The sequence below is a fragment of the Brienomyrus brachyistius genome, chromosome 4, assembly GCF_023856365.1.
Source record: "Brienomyrus brachyistius isolate T26 chromosome 4, BBRACH_0.4, whole genome shotgun sequence".
NCBI classification, from domain to species: domain Eukaryota; kingdom Metazoa; phylum Chordata; class Actinopteri; order Osteoglossiformes; family Mormyridae; genus Brienomyrus; species Brienomyrus brachyistius.
This window is the reverse complement of record NC_064536.1, coordinates 35650536-35671507: the sequence shown is the minus strand read 5'-3', so window position 1 is coordinate 35671507 and position 20972 is coordinate 35650536. Positions and strand designations below refer to the sequence as shown.

The 20972-nt window shown below is 53.8% G+C and overlaps 1 protein-coding gene across 1 annotated transcript in view; it reads left to right on the top strand.

Annotated features, from left to right (window-relative positions):
* Window positions 1-18274, top strand: part of pola1 (polymerase (DNA directed), alpha 1) — a 29737-nt gene extending 11463 nt beyond the window's left edge. The window contains 12 exon segments of the mRNA XM_049010126.1: window positions 2673-2705; window positions 2803-2895; window positions 2969-3174; window positions 3260-3392; window positions 3467-3598; window positions 3687-3861; window positions 4232-4410; window positions 4873-5004; window positions 7623-7697; window positions 7699-7740; window positions 12310-12406; window positions 17870-18274. Coding sequence (XP_048866083.1) covers window positions 2673-2705; window positions 2803-2895; window positions 2969-3174; window positions 3260-3392; window positions 3467-3598; window positions 3687-3861; window positions 4232-4410; window positions 4873-5004; window positions 7623-7697; window positions 7699-7740; window positions 12310-12406; window positions 17870-18006 — 1434 coding nt within the window. The 3' untranslated portion in view covers window positions 18007-18274.
* Window positions 18275-20972: the final 2698 nt, after the last annotated feature.

Genomic DNA, 20972 nt, shown 5'->3' with positions numbered 1-20972 from the left:
TCGGATTGGCCTGTACCACGAAGCGGGGTTACTGGCTTATCGGGGTAACTTGTCGGATTGGCCTGTACCACGAAGCGGGGTTACTGGCTTATCGGGGTAACTTGTCGGATTGGCCTGTACCACGAAGCGGGGTTACTGGCTTATCGGGGTAACTTGTCGGATTGAAAGTACCACAATTCAAATGGATTTCATATTCGTTCACTTACATTTTGCCCAAACTACATTAAATCCGACAAGTTACCCCGATAAGCCAGTAACCCCGCTTTGTAGTACAGGCCACTGCTCTCGTATACGCATACACACACACACACACACCCACGCGCCCATCACCCTGCCCTCTGCCCTTTGCAGGTTATTTTGCTGAGGGTGTGCTGGATGGACACAGGTGGCCCCCCACACGGGTATTTCGGGGGCCTGCCGGGGAACGTGGGGGGTTAGTGTTTCAAGAGACGGCCTGATGGATCTTCACAAATTTAATTTTGGTTCCTTTGTGAAGCGGCCAGCATTCCGGGCCGCCCCCCCTGGGGGGGCGACAGGCGAGTGATCGAGTGACAGGGGTGGCCAGGAGCGAGACTGACCTTCGAGGCCCCTCCTATATTTCCCCAGCTACCGCCATATCCCGTGGAGGGGGGGGGAAAGGGCGTGAAAGTTGATCGGGGTAAACGTTTCCTTTACCTCCCCCCTCCCTGTTTTCTTGCTTGTTGGAATTACAAAGGTCATTTTTAACCTTCCACGAATATGACGTGCCCCCTCCCCCAGGCCTGGGCACTGAGGGCTGTCCCCAGTGTGTACTTAAGGACAGATTGATTTGGTGATGTGATACTGCTGGTGACAGTGTGTAAATTTGGATCTCTGGAGAGTCATGTTAAATTAGGGCTAATTAAATACCCTCACTCCCCCTCCTGCACACTGCAACTGGGTACCAGTGTAGGCTTGGGGTGGGGGGGGACGGTGGTCATTAGGAACAATGGGATCTGTGTATGGGCGTGTTTAGTTGCGCTAATGTGCTTTGAGTTTGTGTGGACAGTGTTGGGTTCCAGCTTACATCACCGGCGCTCGCTGAAGGGGGGGGGTTGCAGGCTGCGGTGTGCTCATCACACATGGCTTGTTAATAAGGGAAATATATCCCCCACCCCAAACAAAGCCATGACCTATCGGGATCACGCTTGTTACCGTGACCAGTCGATTGGCTGTTTCTGAGGGTGTGTGCTGCTTTGTTCTGCGATGTTCTGTCTTTCTGTGTGTTTCTGTCTGTGTGCACGACATGACTGATGGCACCTGCCTTCGTCCCGATTGGCCGAGGAATGCGCGAGGAATGTTTTGATTGGCGTAGGAATGCACTGGACGCCCTATCCGTGTGAAGATGAGCTCTCCGAGCCGCCTCCTGGTGACATTCCTAGCCTCTGGTTGGAGGGGGTCGCCTTTCCAAAGGGTCAGGCGCCCCCTCCCCAGTCCGGCGCGGCGCCCCAGCTGTCCGCTTTGTCAAAGGCCCCCCTGGGGTCGGGGGTCAGCACAAGCTGTGACTTGAGCTGACAGCCGGGGAGACAGGGGTGCGGGCTTTACTGCGTGCCCCCCTAGCATGTGGTGCCCTGCTGTGTTGTACTGAGTGCCTTTGCCTTCATGGAGTATCAGGGTGGGGCCTGGGCGGTGGGGGGGGGGTCAAACCACCAGCCAGTCAGGCAAACTACAGTACGTCGTCATGGGTAATTATGAGCGAGGCTGCCTCCACCCTGCCTTTGATCCCCCACAAGCCCCCTCCCTCCTCTCTATCAATGGGAGGGGCCTTGACCTTGAGATGAGCTCATTCAGCCACGGGCCTGTTCTGTAATTACTCCCCCCCCCCCCCAAAAAAAAAATGTATCACCTCATAAATGGCGCGTTGAAGTCCTGCTTGTGTTTCGCAGAGGTGCAGAAATAGCGCTGCACCGTGTCCTTGTCCCCAGAGGCCGCGGGGGGTGGCTATGGCTGACTGTCTCGTGGCTGTGGGAGTGTTGAAAAGAGGCAGTGTCTTCAACCCAGCTTTGATCAGCCGGATCATACAGTCTCCCCCGCCCCCCCATAGGCTGACTGTCGTTCTGATGTAATCGATGAGCTTGGATCGCCTTTGCTTTGGGCGTCTCGAGTGCTGTCATCCCCGTTAAATGGCCCACAATCTGAGGAGTGCTGTCACCCAGGCTGCTGTAACCCGCTCTTTGAGGTGACCGCCATGTAGGCCTGGGGGGGGGGGGCTTTTTCAGCCAGCCCCCGCCCCCTGCTTAGGCCAGACTCCTCCCTACATGCAGGTGTGATGTGAAAAGCAGGCAGCGGCGCGCCAATCACGCTCCTTTGACGAGAAATCAGAGGCGTGTTGTTTTTGTCGCTCTGACTTCCTGGGTGGTTGTGCCGCTTAACTGGGTTTATTTTTCCCACAAACTGGCACGCTGTTCCTCCCCCCCCTCCTCCAGTGCCAGCTGTGGCAGGTTCAGGGATAAGGGGTCCTTCTTTCAGTGCAGGGAGGTGTGGTAGGGTGACTGATGATGGGCTGCTTTCTGAGTGTTTTTCCCCACAGTGCCGCGCTCCTGCAAACTAAGCGTTATTAACCTCTAACCCAGACTGTATGGGTCCTGGGTTCCTCTGCAGTTTCCTCAGATGTGATCCAGGCTCCACACTCATCCCTTGTTCTTTTCTCCCAGATCTTGATGCACACTAAGGACCTGGTGCAGAAGGTAAGGTGTCATGCTCCTCAGCAGCCACCAATTGCATTCCCATGATGCCCTTCTCTCCCCTCTAAACTCTCACTGTCTGTTTCCTTCTGACCAGCAGATGAACCTGGAAGTTATCTACGGTGACACAGACTCCATCATGATCAACACCAACAACACCAACCTGGATGAGGTCCTTAAATTGGGAAACAAGGTATGGGGTGGGTGGGGGTGAGGGGGGGCACGCAGGCTTGGGAGGGGAATGCTCACGGGATGTCTCCATCCAGGTGAAGAGCGAGGTCAACCGGCTCTACAAGCTGCTGGAGCTCGACATCGATGGCATCTTCAAGTCCCTCCTGCTGCTGAAAAAGAAGAAGTATGCAGCGCTGTTAGTGGACCTGGCCCCTGGGGGGCGCTACACCACCCGGCAGGAGCTCAAGGGGCTCGACATTGTGCGCAGGGACTGGTGCGACCTCGCCAAGGAGTGTGGCAAGTGCGTAACGCGTAGTTGGGGGTTCAGGCTGCGGGGGTGGGGTTAGGGCGTGTCCTCCCTGACTTCTGACCCTCCTCCACCTCAGCTATGTGATCGGGCAGATCCTATCAGACCAGAACCGGGACACCATCGTGGAGAACATCCAGAAGCATCTCATAGAGGTTGGGGAGAAGGTGGTGAGTGGGGACGTTCCCCTCTCACAGTTCGAGATCCACAAGGTGGGTCGCGCTCGGGGGAGGGGGTGCGTATGCGGGATGGGCGTTTGTGCTGAGGGTGTGTGTGTGTCTCGCAGGCCCTGAACAAGGACCCCCAGGACTATCCGGATAAGAAGACTTTGCCCCACGTCCACGTCGCCCTCTGGATCAACTCTCAGGCGGGACGCAAGGTTAAAGCAGGGGACACCGTGTCCTACGTCATCTGCCAGGTGGGCTGTTCGGCTGGCACGGGCAAGGCCTATATGAGAGCGACGGGCGTGCTGGCCTGTGCTGATCAGCTGTCACCTCACCCCTCAGGACGGCTCAAATCTGGGTCCCAGCCAGCGGGCGTACTCCCTCGAGCAGCTGCAGAAGCAGCCAGGCCTGAGCTTAGATACACAGTACTACCTGTCCCAGCAGGTGCACCCCGTGGTGGGACGTATCTGCGAGCCCATCGTGGGCATCGACACCGTACTCATCGCTACCTGGCTGGGTGAGTGTCGCCGTGCGTTTTGAGGAGCTCATGGTCACGGCTCTGACCTGTCGGTTCATGTTCCACTCTGGCTACCATGCACATTCCTTCCACCAGGTGGCAGCAGCTGACGTGGCAATCAGCAGGACTCTGGGTGACAGTTAATCCCCTTTGGCCGTTTAGTGATGTTTACTCAGTTGTTCATTTAGGCTGATTATCCTGGGGGGGGGGGGGGTGGCCATGTGCTTCTGTCGCCCCGCAGTTATGAAGCTCTGCCTTTCTCATGCCTGCAGGTTCTGCTTCTTAATCACTTGTTGATATTTGTGATTTTCGGGCGATTCTCAGTTTAGGGCATATTAACCGCCTGCCTACTTGCCCCCACCCCCTCCAGGCCTGGACCCCTCCCTCTTCCGTGCCCACCAGCAGCAGCGTCGCGAGGAGGAGGCGGACGCCCTGCTGGGGGGCCTCCAGCTTACTGACGATGAACGCTATAAGGACTGTGAGCGCTTCCACCTGCCCTGCCCGCAATGCGGCGTGGACAACATCTACGACAGTGCTTTCGAGGGGGCGGTCAGTCTGCCGGGGGCCGCAGGGCTTGGGGCGGGGGGCCTCCCTGCTGAGCACTTGCTGTGTATCTCTTTCTCATTTCCTCAGCGCCTGGCCACCTCCTCTCTCTCTCGGGCCTCTGGAAGCCTTCGCTCATCTCCTGGGGGTGAAGGGGGGGGGGTGTGGAATGTGGCCCCCAATCGGCCTTGAGGTCCAGCCTGACCCCGCCCACACTCCCCTCGGCACAGATATTGGGGGAACCTGGAATGTGGGTGGGGTGGGGGGGGGTAGTTGTATAGCATGCTGAGGGGGGAGGCAGACAGGGGGCCCCACGTCCCATCAGTGCTGCTTGCTGTCATCCCCAGGTTTAGCCCTCGGGGGTAATAGAACAGCCGGCGGTGGGCCAGTGGGTCTCCGTACTCCTGTTGGCCTTTAGGCCTTGGCCCCGCCCCATCTACACATCCTCTTATGTCACTTCCTGTCCAGGGTCCGACTCTGCAGCCCAGCTTCCTGAATTGCTGTCAGGTGGAGTGTCCGGGCCAGCCCATCATGCACCCGGTCCAGATCCAGAACAAGCTGCAGCTTGACATCCGGCGCCACATACGCAGGTTCTACACTGTGAGTTCTTGCTCTCCGTCGGCAGTGAGAGGGAGCAGGGGGGCATGGCCAGGCTGCGGCAGGCAGAGGGGTGAGGGAGGAAAGGTGCTGGGAGTTCCTCCTGTAGATGATATGAAACAGCTTACGACCTTGAGTTGGACCACAGTGTGATTTATTGACCTCATCTGTGTCCCTCGCTGTGGAAAAAGGGAGAGGAGTTTATGGAGGAGAATCACTACCCCCCCTCCCCCCCACACACATACACACTCTGATCTCCAGCTGTAAACCATCATCTGAGTATGCAGTATCTGATTGGCTGTCCCAGTTGTCTGTCTGTGCGGCCATGCTCTCATTGGTTCAACCTGCAGTCCATCTCTGTGCGACTCGCTCTGAGTCGAGGAGCCAGACATCGAGCTCCGGCTGGATGGGTGTGGCTTAGTCAGGCTTCCCCTCGGCAGTGTGGCTGGCTCAGAGCTCCAGTGGGGGGCGCCGTCTGTCCGTTCACCACAGCATTAGCATTCATTCCGGGACCTGCAAGGCAATTCCGTCCTCCGTCTGAGTGGCTGAGCCCCTGCTGGGGTGCAAATGCGTTTGATGTGCTCGGCGCGGTGGTGGACTGCGTTCTCCTCGACCGTGGAGCCGCCCCGTCTCACCTTCCAGATGGCTGTAGGGATGTCCGTCTGTCCGTCCCACTCCGGATGTGTCCCTGGTGCTTTGAGGCAGCCGGGGGGGGGCCCCGAGTCAGGGCGCGGCTCTGCACTCTGCAGCAGGATGTGTAACAGCTGCTGGCAGAGACCACGGTGCCCCCCCCCATCCTGGAGAGGGCTAATATTCTGTAATTAAGGATTTTCCTTCAGCTGACGGAGAGGACAAACTGGGCCTGTTTGTTCTCTGAGTTGCAGAAGAAAGGCCAAGGTTTCGGAGGGAGGGGGGGGGCTTTCGGGGGTGTCTGCCTTGTTTGTGCAGTATCCCACTGAAGCGTAGAGGGGCATTAATCAAGTGAGGAATTACCTGCCCCCCCTCCCCCTTGCGCATTATCAGCAGCGCGCTGCTTTCTTTCCTCTCCTCCTTTCTCTTCCCTCATTCCGTCCCTGACGACGGTCGTCGGGCGAATAGCGAACAGCTCTCCGGAGCCCCCTGTATTTACCTAGTGCTAGCGCGGGTTGCCATGGTGTTTAACAAATTATTGCAATTACGTTTGCTGCGCGGGTCGCCCTTGGTAACTGCCTGAGGGGGGGAGTGGGGGGGGGGGGTGGCGGGAGGAGGTGATAATCCTGTTTTGAACAAAAGGTCAAATAGCTGAATAGAAAGTCTTGATTAAGTCGAAGATGTACAAAGTGGACTCATTTCTGCCCCATTGAGCCCAGCTCAACCAGGGGGTGGGGCCTGTAGGGCGATTCACGTCCAATTGGCCAGCGCAGAGGCTGGCAGGAGCCGACACTCGGCCTATGTTAGGGACAGCTGGGCTGAGGGGGTGGGACTGGCATTCCTGTGCCTAAGTGCTCGTCATGTGGGAAATGTCACTAAAGCAGCCCGTGCGGCTCACATTAACCGTGCTAGTGCTGCCCGGCAGATCTCCTCAGAGGCCCTGCCTGGCCCTGCATTTGCAGGCGTGTGTGTGTGTGTGTGTGTGTGTGTGTGTGTGTGTGTGTGTGTGTGTGTGTGTGTGGCAGGCCCTCTGTCCCCAACATCATCATCAATCAGCCTCTTGCTCTGGGTCCTAATGTGGCTCTTAAGCATTTCTGGATTGGTAGGCAGAGTGCAGTAGCACTACCCAGAATTCCTTGGTGACAGTGCTCAGTCTATACTGCTTGTCACCACGCTCTGGCTGCAATGACAATGGCAGGCCAGGTGTCCCCTGTCTCTGATTGGTGGAGAGAGGTTGTTGTTCCTGACCTGTCAATGAATGCACTGTCATAGCAGTGCTGTCGGGTCGATATGTGTGGCTGGGATCATGGCTTCTTGTTTGGACCCCTCTGGTGCAGGAGCAAGCAGAGGGCTCAGCCAACACAGTACCAGCTTAATGGGGACTCGAAACTGGCAGCCATTCAAGGTCCTTGGACCGGTTCCGTCAGCGCTAAGGCCTGCCGAAGTGTACTGGGGTCACAGCTGATGTCAGACTGTTGAGGTGGCCATGCTGGGAAAGGCGCTATATCATAAAAATGAAGATGAACACGGTGCCGAAGCATGCTATTGATGAGTACCGCTCTGCCGGATCATTAGGCGTGGAGGTGTGGAAACGGGGTGGTCCGGCTCAGCCAGCCCCCGCTGATTGGTCCAAGGCAGGTGTTGTGTTCCGACCCGGAGGGTGGGGGGGGGGGGATTCCAGTATGAGGCCTGTCATTACCCACCCATTATAGCAGCCCCACTATAGGGCAGTAATGACAGGGGGTCTGTGGAAAGGCCTGCACCTGCCTGACACCAGCGCCGGGCCCCAGGGGGTGTGATTGGGGTTTCTCGGCCCTCCTCTCCCTCTCTCTCTCTCTCTCTCCCTCCATCCCTGCATCCTCCTTCCCCAAGCTGCGGTTAACACAGTGCCAATGTCCTAATACCGGGATTAAGAACATCTCCTAATATGAGTAATAGTGAACGTCAGTGTCTGTGGTATTTTAGCCCCTCTTTGCTACCCCCCCCCACAGGCCTGGCACGTGTGTGAGGACCTGACCTGTCAGAACCGGACCCGCCGGGCACCAACTGAGTTCTTCCGCTCGGGCCCCCATGTGCCCTGCCTGTGAGAGGTCCACCTTGAAACCTGAGGTATTGCCCCTTCCGGCTGTAATGCTAAGACCGCTGCCAGCTACAGAGCCCCCCCCCCCCCCCCCCCCCACACAATAAACGGCTGCCTTTGTTTATGTGTTTGGTGTTGAGTGTGATGTTTTGGGGGGGGGGTGTGGATTGGTACATTTGATCCAACGCAGGGTGTCGACCCATCTTTCTCCAGAAGGGGGCGCCGGGGAGTCTTGTCGCACCGTGCTCCTGCAGCCTCTCTCCTCCTCCTCCGCCCTGTCACTTCAGTCCCCTTGTTGCTGCCTGTCATGGCGACAGCCTGCAGCCCCAAAGGACAATTTCTGCTGTCACCATAAACACTTAGGTGCCCTCTGCCAGGCCACTGGGGTGGCAGTTTAAGCTCCCCGGCTGAATAAAACATTAACTCCCTCAGGCCCCCCGGTTGCCACGGTGGCGGTGGCTCATTGGCTGCCAGGGGCATCCGACTGTGGCTGTGCTGCTTCCTGATTGGCTGGTCACTTAGAACACAGGTGCAATTTGCTATATTTTTGCTAAATCAATGATATATATTTTATTTTTTCTCTCTGCTTCTCCCGGCTGCCTCTCTCCCTTAGTCATGCACGGCCTCCCTCTCCTTCTGCCTCACTTCCCCCCTCCCTCTCCCTCTCTCCCTCATTCCCTCTCTCTCTCTCTCCTTGGCTTTATTGATGTACATTCACTCCCCCATTAGAGCCGCCTCTATTCCCTCTAGTGGAAATTGCAGCATGTTAATTTTCACACAAATTACAGCAATAGCAGGTATCTCTATTTGCCGCGTTGTAGCGCGCAGCAATCATGGATAATTGAGTGCCTTTCACATGGAGACCAGTGCATTCACTCCGATTCAAAGCCCGACCATTTATCGCCTAATCGCTCTTTAAACACTGAATTTCTGGAACAAAAATTCTTGTCATAATTTTGCTTAAGTGTATTTGGAAATCACAGTCCTTTGAGCAAGGATAATTGAAATCAAATCCCTTTCACTGGAGGTGACATTTCTACATTTCCCCAATTGAAATTAATTTCAAAAATTGAGCATGAATATCTTCAAATAGCAGGCAATTATACCTTTCAATGGGGAGAAATTATGTGCACAAAGGCGTGGGGACAGCAGCGAGTGCTTCAGTTAAACGCCTTTGTTTCCCACTGTGTTTGCCTTGTAAAGATTTACATATATTGACTCATTATGCAACCTCGGCATGCAGATAGACTTCCCTTTTCATTTCAGCCCATTAAAATTAACTCAAATTGGAGCGTTTTTTTGTTAAGCTTCAAAACTGTTTGGGGTTTTTATTTTTTTCCCCCTTCCTGCTCCTGGCTGCAGCTGCATCACGAACCTCGAGGCGAGGGTAACCCTTTGTCTGCGGCTTTGTGTCCCGCAATGGCACCAAAAACCGACGCCCTGATCAGTGTGGGGCTGGGGCGCTCCTCAGAACAGCCAGGCCTGGGGTCAGAGACACCGTGCTCTCTGAGGCACACACATGTGGGTGGATTCATACCTCTGTGGGTCTGTGTACCCGCTCCCCTCCCCTGCCTCCCTACCATCAGGTCAGTCCCTCATCCTCGCTCCCTCCCCTACCTCCTGACTGTCGGGTCAGTGCCTCGTACCCGCTCCCCTCCCCTGCCTTCCTACCATCAGGTCAGTCCCTCATCCTCACGCCCTCCCCTACCTCCTGACTGTCAGGTTAGTGCCTCGTACCCGCTCCCCTCCTCTGCCTCCCAACCATCAGGTCAGTCCCTCATCCTCGCTCCCTCCCCTATCTTCTGACTGTCAGGTCAGTGCCTCGTACCCGCTCCCCTCCTCTGCCTCCCAACCATCAGGTCAGTCCCTCATCCTCACTCCCTCCCCTACCTCCTGACTGTCAGGTCAGTGCCTCATACCTGCTCCCCTCCTCTGCCTCCCAACCATCAGGTCAGTCCCTCATCCTCGCTCCCTCCCCTACCTCCTGACTGTCGGGTCAGTGCCTCGTACCCGCTCCCCTCCTCTGCCTCCCAACCATCAGGTCAGTCCCTCATCCTCGCTCCCTCCCCTACCTCCTGATTGTCGGGTCAGTGCCTCGTACCCGCTCCCCTCCTCTGCCTCCCAACCATCAGGTCAGTCCCTCATCCTCGCTCCCTCCCCTACCTCCTGACTGTCGGGTCAGTGCCTCGTACCTGCTCCCCTCCTCTGCCCCCTGACCGTTGGGTCAGTGCCTCGTATCCATTCCCCTAATATTCCAGAGCCCCTTTCACTAGCTTGTCTGTACCCTTTGTGGTCACACCCCCCGCAAACGCATAAACTGTATTCCAAAAATGTATTTTTAAGGTGCAATTTGGTGCCACTGGGAAGTCTACCTAAGTCAGTGTGTCTGTATTGGGGTTTTGGAGCTGGGGTGGGGTGGAGGGGTCTTGCTGCAGGTTTGGATGTGGGGAGGGAGGAGGCAATTTCACAGCTGGTTTGCCGGGACTCGCTCAGGCCGAAAATGCTGCGAATTTGTGTTTGAAAAGTGAAATGGATGTCAATCCCGGAACAAAGACGGGCAGGGTGCGGTGTTTGGGAGGGGGGACTAAATTGAATAACGGCCAGCAACAGAGCCACACCCTCCCCCGATGACACCTGTCAGGGCCTCTGTGGAGCATGTGTGTGTTTGTCAGTATATCCCCACGGAGAGTCTGTTGGTGCGGTGAGATGTAGGGGGGGGGGGGGTTGGGGGGGTGCTGTGGCGGATAGCGATGCATCGGGAGGTTGACAGGCAGCCATGTTGACCCATCAGAGCAGTGCATCGTGGGTCAGCAGCTGCCAGACCCTGGCGGAAGTACCCAGGGGCAATTAGAGTCCAGATCGGCGCGTAATTCCCCCAGATTGGCTATTCACGCTCACATTATCCGGCTTCTATGGCGACACCCGCGCCCGCGTCCCAATAATGACAATTAACATAAAAGTATAATGGCTAATCAAATTGACAGGCGCGCCTGTTCATCAGCTCCCTACACAAAGCCTTATCAAAACAAACTATTACGGGGGAGGTAATTTCACAGGCGCTCGCCTCTCCCTCCCGCCCGACCTCCACTGCTCTGGCAGCCGCCGAGACGGGCACCGGCAATTACCGCCGAATTTACAAACCAAACAAACCTCTTCCTCAGTCTCCTATCGCTGCTGCGGGGGGGAGCTACATTTGCTTTTGGGACCTGGATTGATTAATCAACCTGTTTGACTCCCTTCCCCCATTATGCGACTGTTACAGAAAAAAATTACAGTGAAAGAAATGGGGGATGAGTTACAGGTTATTTGCAGTCCCCTTCCCTGAATTTGGATGGTCTCTCTGGCTGCGGGTGTCTCTAGCAGGGCAGTCATTCTCTGTACCCTCTTCTGTCCACGGTACTCGGAGGAGGCCCTGTCTCACTCTCTACCCTCTTCTGTCCACGGTACTCGGAGGAGGCCCTCTCTCACTCTCTACCCTCTTCTGTCCGCGGTACTCGGAGGAGGTCCTGTCTCACTCTCCACCCTCTTCTTTCCGCGGTACTCGGAGGAGGCCCTGTCTCACTCTCTACCCTCTTCTGTCCGCGGTACTCGGAGGAGGCCCTGTCTCACTCTCTACCCTCTTCTGTCCACGGTACTCGGAGGAGGCCCTCTCTCACTCTCTACCCTCTTCTGTCCGCGGTACTCGGAGGAGGTCCTGTCTCACTCTCCACCCTCTTCTTTCCGCGTTACTCGGAGGAGGCCCTGTCTCACTCTCTGTACCCTCTTCTGTCCGCGGTACTCGGAGGAGGTCCTTTCTCACTCTCCACCCTCTTCTTTCCACGGTACTCGGAGGAGGCCCTGTCTCACTCTCTGTACCCTCTTCTGTCCACGGTACTCGGAGGAGGCCCTGTCTCACTCTACCCTCTTCTTTCCGCGGTACTCGGAGGAGGCCCTGTCTCACTCTCTGTACCCTCTTCTGTCCATGGTACTCGGGGGAGGCCCTGTCTCACTCTCTACCCTCTTCTGTCCACGGTACTCGGAGGAGATCCTGTCTCACTCTGTCCCTTCTGTCCACGGTACTCGGAGGAGGCCCTGTCTCACTCTCTGTACCCTCTTCTGTCCGTGGTACTCGGAGGAGGCCCTGTCTCACTCTGTCCCTTCTGTCCACGGTACTCGGAGGAGATCCTTGTCTCACTGTCCCTTCTGTCCACGGTACTCGGAGGAGGTTCTGTCTCTCTGTACCCTCTTCTGTCCGCGATACTCGGAGGAGGTCCTGTCTCTCTGTACCCTCTTCTGTCCGTGGTACTCGGAGGAGGTCCTGTCTCTCTGTACCCTCTTCTGTCCACGGTACGCGGAGGAGGTCCTGTCTCTCTGTACCCTCTTCTGTCCACAGTACTCGGAGGAGGTCCTGTCTCTGTACCCTCTTCTGTCCGCGGTACTCGGAGGAGGTCCTGTCTCACTCTGTCCCTTCTGTCCACGGTACTCGGAGGAGGTCCTGTCTCTCTGTACCCTCTTCTGTCCGCGGTACTCGGAGGAGGTCCTGTCTCACTCTGTCCCCTCTTCTGTCCGCAGTACTCGGAGGAGGTCCTGTCTCACTCTGTCCTTTCTTCTGTCCGCAGTACTCTGAGAAGGCCCTGTACACTCAGCTCTGCTTCTACAGCTTCATCTTTGACTGGGACCATGGCGTCCAGAAAATGCAGGCCAAGTTCGATAAGGGTAAGGTACACTCCCACAGACCCGCACTCCCACATGCACAGACTCCTCTGCTGACCAGAGTGTATAAGATGTGAGCAGCCTGCCCCCCACCCCCGATCCTGTCTCTACCACAGCTTGGAAAACTGCAATTATAGGCAGCAGTAGCCGGGGTGGCAGGGGGTTCTCCCACTGCATAATGGGAAACAGAATTGTGGGTGTTACCGAACCAAGTAGAGGCTGAGAAACAGGAAGGAATCCCAAAGCGCAGCTTGGCTGATCTCGATTCTGCTCTTGGCACCTTAACCCTGACAGGAAGTATACAGCGGCTACTGGTAGTGAATAGACCCCTCCCCCCATCTCTTCGGTTGAGGCTCCGCCCTCTCTGGATCTGCTGCAATTGGGCACACTGGCTCGTGGTGCGTGGCTTGATGTTTCTGAAATCGATTTACTATCCTGTGAGTTGCGGCCTGCCTGGTGCTGGATTGCAGCCGGGAGTGTGGAGAGTAACTAAACCCGGGGGCGGGGGACCCGCTGATTAACAGCCGGCACAGCACTCGGTTCTTGCGCCCGACTGCAAATAACGGCAAAGCAGGCAGCTTCAGCGTGGGGGCGGGGTATCTCAAGGACGGCCGTCCTGATTTAAACGACAGACTCAATCAGGGGCCAATCAGTGGCGAGCGAGCCGGCTGGCGCCGGGGGGGGCGGGGAGGAAGAAGCGGCCCACGCCACAGTCAGACAGGACCTGCGTGTTGATTGAAAACAATTTGTAGATTGGGGGAAATGATAGGGAGAGTATCAGGCCGTCGGAGAGGACGGTGGCCCTTCAGGGGCGGGGGGAAATGATAGGGAGAGTATCAGGCCGTCGGAGAGGGAGGTGGCCCTTCAGTGGCTGGGGAAATGGAGCGGATCTCCCAGGCTCGCCTGCACCACGTGCCTCTTCTGATTGGTGTCACTTGATTAAAAAACATCCCCCCCGAACACATCCTTATTTATTTCTGTATGTGTGCATGAATATATGTATGTATGTACGCACATGTGGGCTCAGCCGTCTCTCAAGAGGGTGGGGGTGGTGGCAGCTGATCAGAACATGTAATCAGCAGATGACCACTCAGCCCTTCGCACCGGCAAATGGTCGCAGAGCGAGGCCCCGTGTGATTATCTGCTCTTGGCTTTCTTAGTGAGCCTCAAGCGGCGGCTGGACAGTTGTTGCATTCCGTTTCCAATGTGCGGAATGTGTAGCACAGTCACCTGCACACCGATATTGACCTTAATCCTTTGATCTGTGACTCCTGTCCCACAAGCCCTGTCCAGCATCCTCTACAGCGCGGTGCCACCGATGCCTGTCGTGTGGGATTAACAGACTTTCTGAGGTCCCTGATGTGGGTCCCGCAGTTGTAAAGTATAGCCCTGTCCCCGTCCCAGCGCCCTGCCTGTCATTGACCCTAGTGTCCCCCATTACTGTATTAGGTGGCAGCCCCATGCCAGCACTTCCCTGAGGAGCTGGCTGCTGATTAGAGCATAGGGAAGGAGATTCTCCTGGGGGACAGTGCTGCTTCAGCTCCACTCTGCTTGGAGCACGGTCAAGCTGTGTGTGGGGGTTCGTGCTGGCAGGTGTCCATCATTGGCCATTTGTAGGGGATTAGTGCTTGGCAGTGTCTCTCGTTGGCAAGATGTGGGATTGATACCGGCCAGTGTCTCTCATTGGCTGTGTGTGGGAATTAGTGCTGGCCAGTGTTCCTCATTGGCCATGTGGGGGGGTTACTGCTGGCCAATTTCTCTCATTGGCTATGTGAAGGGGATTTGTGCTGGTCAGTGTCACATTACCTGTATGTGGGTATTAGTGCTTGTCAGGGACTCTTGTTAGCTGTGTGGGGGATTAGTGCTGACCAGTGTCTCTCAATGGCTGTGTGTGGGAATCAGTGTTGCCCGGTGCCTCATTGGCTGTGTGAAGGGATTAGTGCTTGTCAGGGATCCTTATTGGCTGTGTGAGGGGATTAGTGTTTGTCAGGGATCCTCATTGACTGTGTGAGGGGATTAGTGCTGGCCAGTGGCCTGTATATTTATTGCACGCATATAAGGTAATTGAATGGACAGTGTCGATATTTACTGAATTGTGACTCTTTCAAAACACAGTACAGCTGTTTCAAACACTTTTCAAATTACAGTACTGTACAAATTAAATTACCTACTGAACTGTGCATAGTTCAAATACGCTATAATACAGTATAGTACCGTACATAAAACACAGCTTATTGTAGTTTTGCTGCTGCATCTCTCTTCGTTTTTGGTAGTTTATCATAAACTTTCTTGAGTCTGTATTCATAATTGAAAGAAAATAACTTTCTTTTTCCCGTCATGTTTTCTGTGCCTGCGGCATTAGTCTCAGGCTGCTAGCCAGAAGCAGACGAGTTACTGCAAGGCAAAGTAGGCAAGTTAAAAATAGAATTACCCTAATTTAATTTTTTTTCTGTTATGTATAAAAACACCCAAAATTAACACTGTAAGCAGACTACTTATAATTGAATTATTTAAACAGTATTTGTACATGAATAATTCTGTCCCAAGCTTTTTGATCAATAGAAGCAGCTGATCGCTATAACTGTGATCACAATAAGCAGTTTCCACTGTATTTAAAATATTGCTAGTGTTGAAACCAATTGGTGGAACTACCTTTGGTAGCTGTGTTCTTTGCTTGGCTTCGTTTTCACTAAAGCTGCAATGTGTCCAAACGACGCTGCATTTTTCTTTGGTACAAGCTGCTGGAGTTGCTCAGTCGGCTCTGTAATTGAGCGCTCCTTCATGAAGCTTCCGTGTCACAGACTGGACGGGGCATGGCCACGTGACATCACACGTGGTAATGTGTTCTTAAGGAGACGGTACATGAACCCACACTGGAGAAAGTATTAGGATTTTTTTTCAAATATTAACAGAATATAAAAAAATAAACGATATGGGCAAGATTACAGGTTCTGAATGTCCAGGCCTACCAGTGTCTCTCATTGGCTGTGTATGAAAATTAGTGCTGTCTGATGTCTCTTACTGTGTGTTGGGATTAGTAGTGGCCATTGTGTCTCATTGCCCGTGTGGGGGATTAGTGCTGGCCGGTGACTCTGATTGGCTTTGTGTGTGATCAGTACCCACCTTTCCCCTTTCATGTCAACAGTGGGATCACTTCTAGATGCCCTTATGTGGTCAGTTTTACCCGCATATGATTGGTTAAAGTGTCGATGGGGTTTTACAGCAAGCACCATGGCCGCTCATAGGTGCAGTGGGGAGCTGCTGTCAACCAGCCACCCTGTCACTGTGGAGGGTGTGTCTGTGTGCAGCAGCACTGTGTTCTGGGGACGACCTCCACCTGGGACCAGGCCACTGTGCGCCCAGGCCTCCTGAAGCGGCGCCCCCTGCTGGCCGCTGTAAAGGGAGCGTGGGCTGCCTCATTGCCATGCGGCCCATCACCCTCTCTGCCTGATTGCTGGCTGCCTAGTTCAATGTGAAAGCAGTAGGACATTTTCCGGAATAAAACGTTCTGGGCAGGGAAAAAAATTTAAATATCCAATATCAATGACTTCCAAATCATTTTGCTCTCTGATTTTATTCTTATTGTGAAGAGCAATTCATTTCCCCACCTCTCCTCTCTGTCTCTCTCTCTCTCGTCCGTCTCCATTCCCCTGGTTTAAGTATGACCAGTGTGATTACTCTACCACTGTAATGTAATTTCACTGCATTGATAAAATAAAAATGGTCCTTTATCCATTTCCTGATAATGCTCAATTTGCTGGCTGGCTCCCTGCCCCCCCACCCCCCATGGGGGGACCCCCTTAGCCCCGGGCCTGTGGAAATCTGCCGGTACAATTGTCAAATCAATTATTCATTCTCTGCAATTATACTGGCACAAAGAGCATTTCTGCGCACAGAGTGATGATTAAATTAACAGCTCTTCCAGCTGCCTGATAACAGCTAATAGAATATTCATAAGCAAACCAAAATGGAAAAGATTATCTCCATTAACTTCATCATGTTCACTTAATTACATGCTTGTTATTGTATTTACACCTTGTTAGAGCAGGAAGGTGCTGATACACTCGCCTGCCTCGCCGAGCCGCGGGCTGCTGGGCCACGGCCCCTCTTCGGCAGCCCCCCCCAGCCCTATTTTTCCCGCTGGGCTGCAGCGTCACTGGCTGCCTGACAGACTCGCTGCCTCTTACCTTCTCTTCTCTCGGCCAGGAGAGAAAGGGAATTATTTTCCGTCTTTCAGAAATGATGACATGATTGCTTTCAGCCTATCATTCCTCGTCTTCCCTCGCCTTTCTTCCTTACTCGTCGCACCCCCCCATCCCCCCAAAGTAAATAGTCTCCGCTAAGTGGACTTGTGCCAGCCGCCTTCCCATCCTTGCCTCGCCCCCCTGCCCTGCGCCGCCGGTGACCTCTGACCCTCTGTAACGACTTTATTTGGCCAACAGCATCTGATAGTTTCAAGCCAAGTGTGAGAGAACAGAGCCTCCTGCAGGGGGCGCCGCGTTTGTATGTGCACCATGGGGGGAGGTGGGGCATTACCCAGTGAATTGCTGCTATTTATCGGTGTTAATTGTAACAATTGTCATAGTTTATTGCCTGAAAAACGCCCCCCAACCCCACCACATGACTCTGGCATCTTCAAACAGGGCCTGCATCCTCTCCGGTTCCGTTCTGGTTCCACTTTGATTCCTCTCCAGTCCTCCTCTGCTTCCTCTCCGGTTCCGTTCCGGTTCCACTTTGATTCCTCTCCTGTCCTCCTCTGCTTCCTCATCAGTTCTCTAAAGCATGTTAAATGGTCTGTGTTGCCTGTGAGAATGCCCTCCTTCGCCCACCCCCCTGGAGGAGGTCTGGCATCCTGTACTGTGCTGTGTCTCCCTGCAGCTTGTATGCGTCCGTCAGGCCGGGGCTGCTCAGAGATACAGTCAGTGCTCAGGCTGGATGATTCGGTACCTCTGTCTTCTGTGCCTTTCTGGGTATCCCTGTTAACTCTGCTCTCACTTGCTCTCTTTCGGAGGAGGCCGTCCGACACTGTCAGTCAGGCACAGCTGTTCGATATAAATAATCCCCCCTTTCTGTAACCTGGTGGGAAAAGTCAACACACCCTCTGAGGGCTAGGTAAATATCAACCCCCGCCCCCCAGAGGCCCCTGTTCTGCCCACTGTCAAAGTGCTGCATGCCTACACAGCTATACGGTAACACACCCCCAAAAACCCATAAGTTTAGACCCCCCTTTGGTCACCACCACCCCAACCCCCCCCCCCCCCCCCCCCCCAAGATGGACATCTAGTCACCTATGTAATCTGTAACTTTTGCATCCTGGCTGTACACAAGACACCCCCTTCAGAAAAGCTTACATCTGTACCTCATTATAACTGATGATTTGGCTTTCTTTATTTGTGGGGTTCTTACCCCCACCCCCCCCCCCAGAGTTCATGGACCCTCATATCTACCTCTCCCCTCCCCCCACAGATCAAGCGAAAAAATGGTCGAATGCTGCGACCACCTACAAGCAGCTGAAGCAGGTGCCCGATCAGGCCCTGGTCAACAGCAGCTACTCCGAGGTCAACCTCGGCAAGCTCTTTGGGGGCCTGTGTCCCACCTCCTAGCCAGTGCCCCTCAAATCAGGGCCGGCCCACTTACTTGACAGCTGGCCCGTCCACTCAGTGAAGAGGAAACAGAAGGTATTGGGCTCCGCCCTGGGCTGCTCATCCACAACCATTGGAATGGAATTTTTTTATGGGGAGGGGACTTAGCGTTCACAAGTAAATTGGACCAACAGAATGTGAATTTGTGCAGCGCATGTGCTGATTGGAGGGATGGGTCTGTAAAGTTTACCTTGCATGTGAAATAAAGTTTTGTATGTTTTAAGCTGCACTCCCCTGGCCTGTGATTGGTGTGCTGGGTTCACATCACCCCCTCCTTTGTCCTCGGGCTCGCTTGGCTCTGCCAGCACATGCTGCGATTTAACAGGCGACAGCACAAACAAAACAAGAGAAAAAAACCCCGTCTGTTTGCGGGGGGGGGGGGGGCGCCGTCCTCTCAGGGTAGCTGTGAGTCCCCCCCCCCCCACCCCGCTCCTCACATCTCTTCCTGCTCACCAGCTTTGGCCGGACGCCCTCTTGGTGGACTGCCCAGGGTTCGAGAGGCAGCAGGTACCTCCCTTTCCCAGGTACCTCCTCTCACCCAGAGCTCGTCTATCAGCCCCTGACTTCCCACGCAGTCAGCAGCTTTCCGGCCAGCCTCAGTTCTCGCTGCCGCTCATCATTTGATGTCCTCTACACTTGAAAGAGCAGGACTTCTGGGATGGTGACTGAACAGCCAGTTCTGTAGTTGAAACAACTGAGATGAACCTGCTTCAGGGGTCTTACTGTTGGCGGCATTCATAGTCATTTAGAGTCTGGAAATGCAAAAGAACTGGTGACTAAAGCAATGTGTACAGAGTAGAATTTCACCCACAATTATGCTATTTGTGCAGCTTGATGCTTGCAGGAGTTCTTCCGGTACTGTACCAGTGGTGAATCTTTTACCACTGCGCCCCCTGTTGTTCAGAAGAGAGAACTGCGTTTCAGAAATGCCTGATTGGACCCTGACGTTCAGTCTTCACCGTTGATTAGTCCAGCGTCTCCCAATCTTGCCGCGAGATACTGACACGTGTAGCTCTGGCGTTCACTCGCCGTCATTACGCCCTATTTTATTCCCTTACAGCAGATGCAGTTTCTTAATTTTAAGCGTTCTTTCCAAGTTGTATTTTTGAGCTAAAAGCGTCTGTTTTAAATTTTGATCCTAAGATATTTGAAATTACAGCTTAAATGTCCTCTTAGTAATAACAAATCGACGCGCCCCGCCGGCCCATCTCCCCTGGCTTTATGTGATTAGTCGAGGACTCGCTTTGTGCCATTTTCCTTCGCGCAAATTCTTATTTCCATAAATACTTGCCTTTAAATCACTTTATATTGCGCGGCTAATGGCTGGTATTCTGAGTGGCGGCACACTTAAGAATAAGACTTGATGCGGCTTAGATTGTGTCTGCGGTGGGGGTTGGGGGTGTATATATTCCCAGTTATTTATATATTTATGAAAGGGAAAAATCACGTCGGCTGTGCGGTGGGTAAAACGCTTAACTGGTGCTATTCACACCATTTGGTTTTTATTGCAATCGGCCCCGTTAAGTGACGGCCCCGCGTCTCCGATCCCTTTGCACCGGGCGGGGGGCTGTTTTCGAACCGCAGCGCTCAATAGCAATGGGCTTTGCATTAATTGAAGCACTAAGCTAATAAGTAGGATTGGTCTTGTTATGCTAAGCTTTATTGCCTTTCTCTCTAATCAGCATGGTGGCGTTGAGCAAAGCCGCGGACACGGCGCTCTTTCATGAGAGAATTAGTGTCCTATTCTTTGCCCATTATTCATATCATAGTGGAATATGTAAGTACCCGGGGGTGTGAATGCGCGGGGGACCCATTGCAAAGTGTCCCCCTTGTTTCTCTGAATGGACAGCTATGAGATGATAAACCGCTTAATGCACTGAACTAATTGGATGAGAGCAAAAGAGCCGGGAATTAAGGCAAGCCGAAGAAGAGTAGAGAGCGCTAGCGAGCGGTCATTCAGCTTTTCAGCGCGCATTCCCCTCGGCGGCTCCAAAGGCAGGCGAGGGGAACCTCAAAGCGGCTTACGGAGGGGCCTCGCCCCGGTGGGATCGTTAAAGAGCCATTTGGGGCGGCGTGCTAACGGGTGACGGCCGAGGTCTTTAATCAGCCCAACAAAAACTGCTGTCCGGCTTCAATTCACTGCTTTATACGGCGCTTAAAACAAATAAAACAACTCTCTTGCATTTTATTCAGGCTCACTTAAACTGGCGTTTCCGCAGTGTTATGTATCTTGCTATAAAAATATATATTCTTAGCGTATGATAAGTAACAGTAATTTGTTTTGTGGGCGTCGTCTTTCCTTACTTTGAAAGCATGTCCCGGTTTTTTCTTCGGGTATTACGTTTTTCATTAGGTTTTTTTCCCTTCCGCAAGGAGCACGAAGCCGAGCTGGCAATTGGGGCGACGGTTTTATTTCTTAAGCGCCAATTTTAGACGAAAAACGAGGTTTTTAGAGGAAGGTTGGCCGCGGAGCGCGGGTCAGCCAACCTCCGAACTGTAGCGACCATTCCCAGAAATTAGGAACAAATTGGGTTGCTATTCATTAATAATGCTCACAATAAGATTAAGCCGTTCTGGAAAATCTCATAAAAATCCCCCTAAACACGCTTCACTGGTCTTTCTAGAAGGAGAAGGAGGGGGAGAGAAAAACCTTGTTATTCACGGCTCCCGGGGCTCGCAAGGAGAAAATTGGTTTCTTTGCTTAATGCTCCTTTGAAAAGACACTCTGAGTTTGTCATGCGTGACATGTCAATGTTTAATATGGACCTGATGGAGGTCAGGAGGTCCTCGGAGCGCGATATTTCTGGAGAATATTAAGAGTAGAATTAAACCCGATCCAGATGGAGAAAGCGGAGCCCCCGCCCTCTCCGTCGCCTCATCCTCCTTTATTTCCCCTCCCTCAGATCCCACTTGTTTGCAGGCCTAGA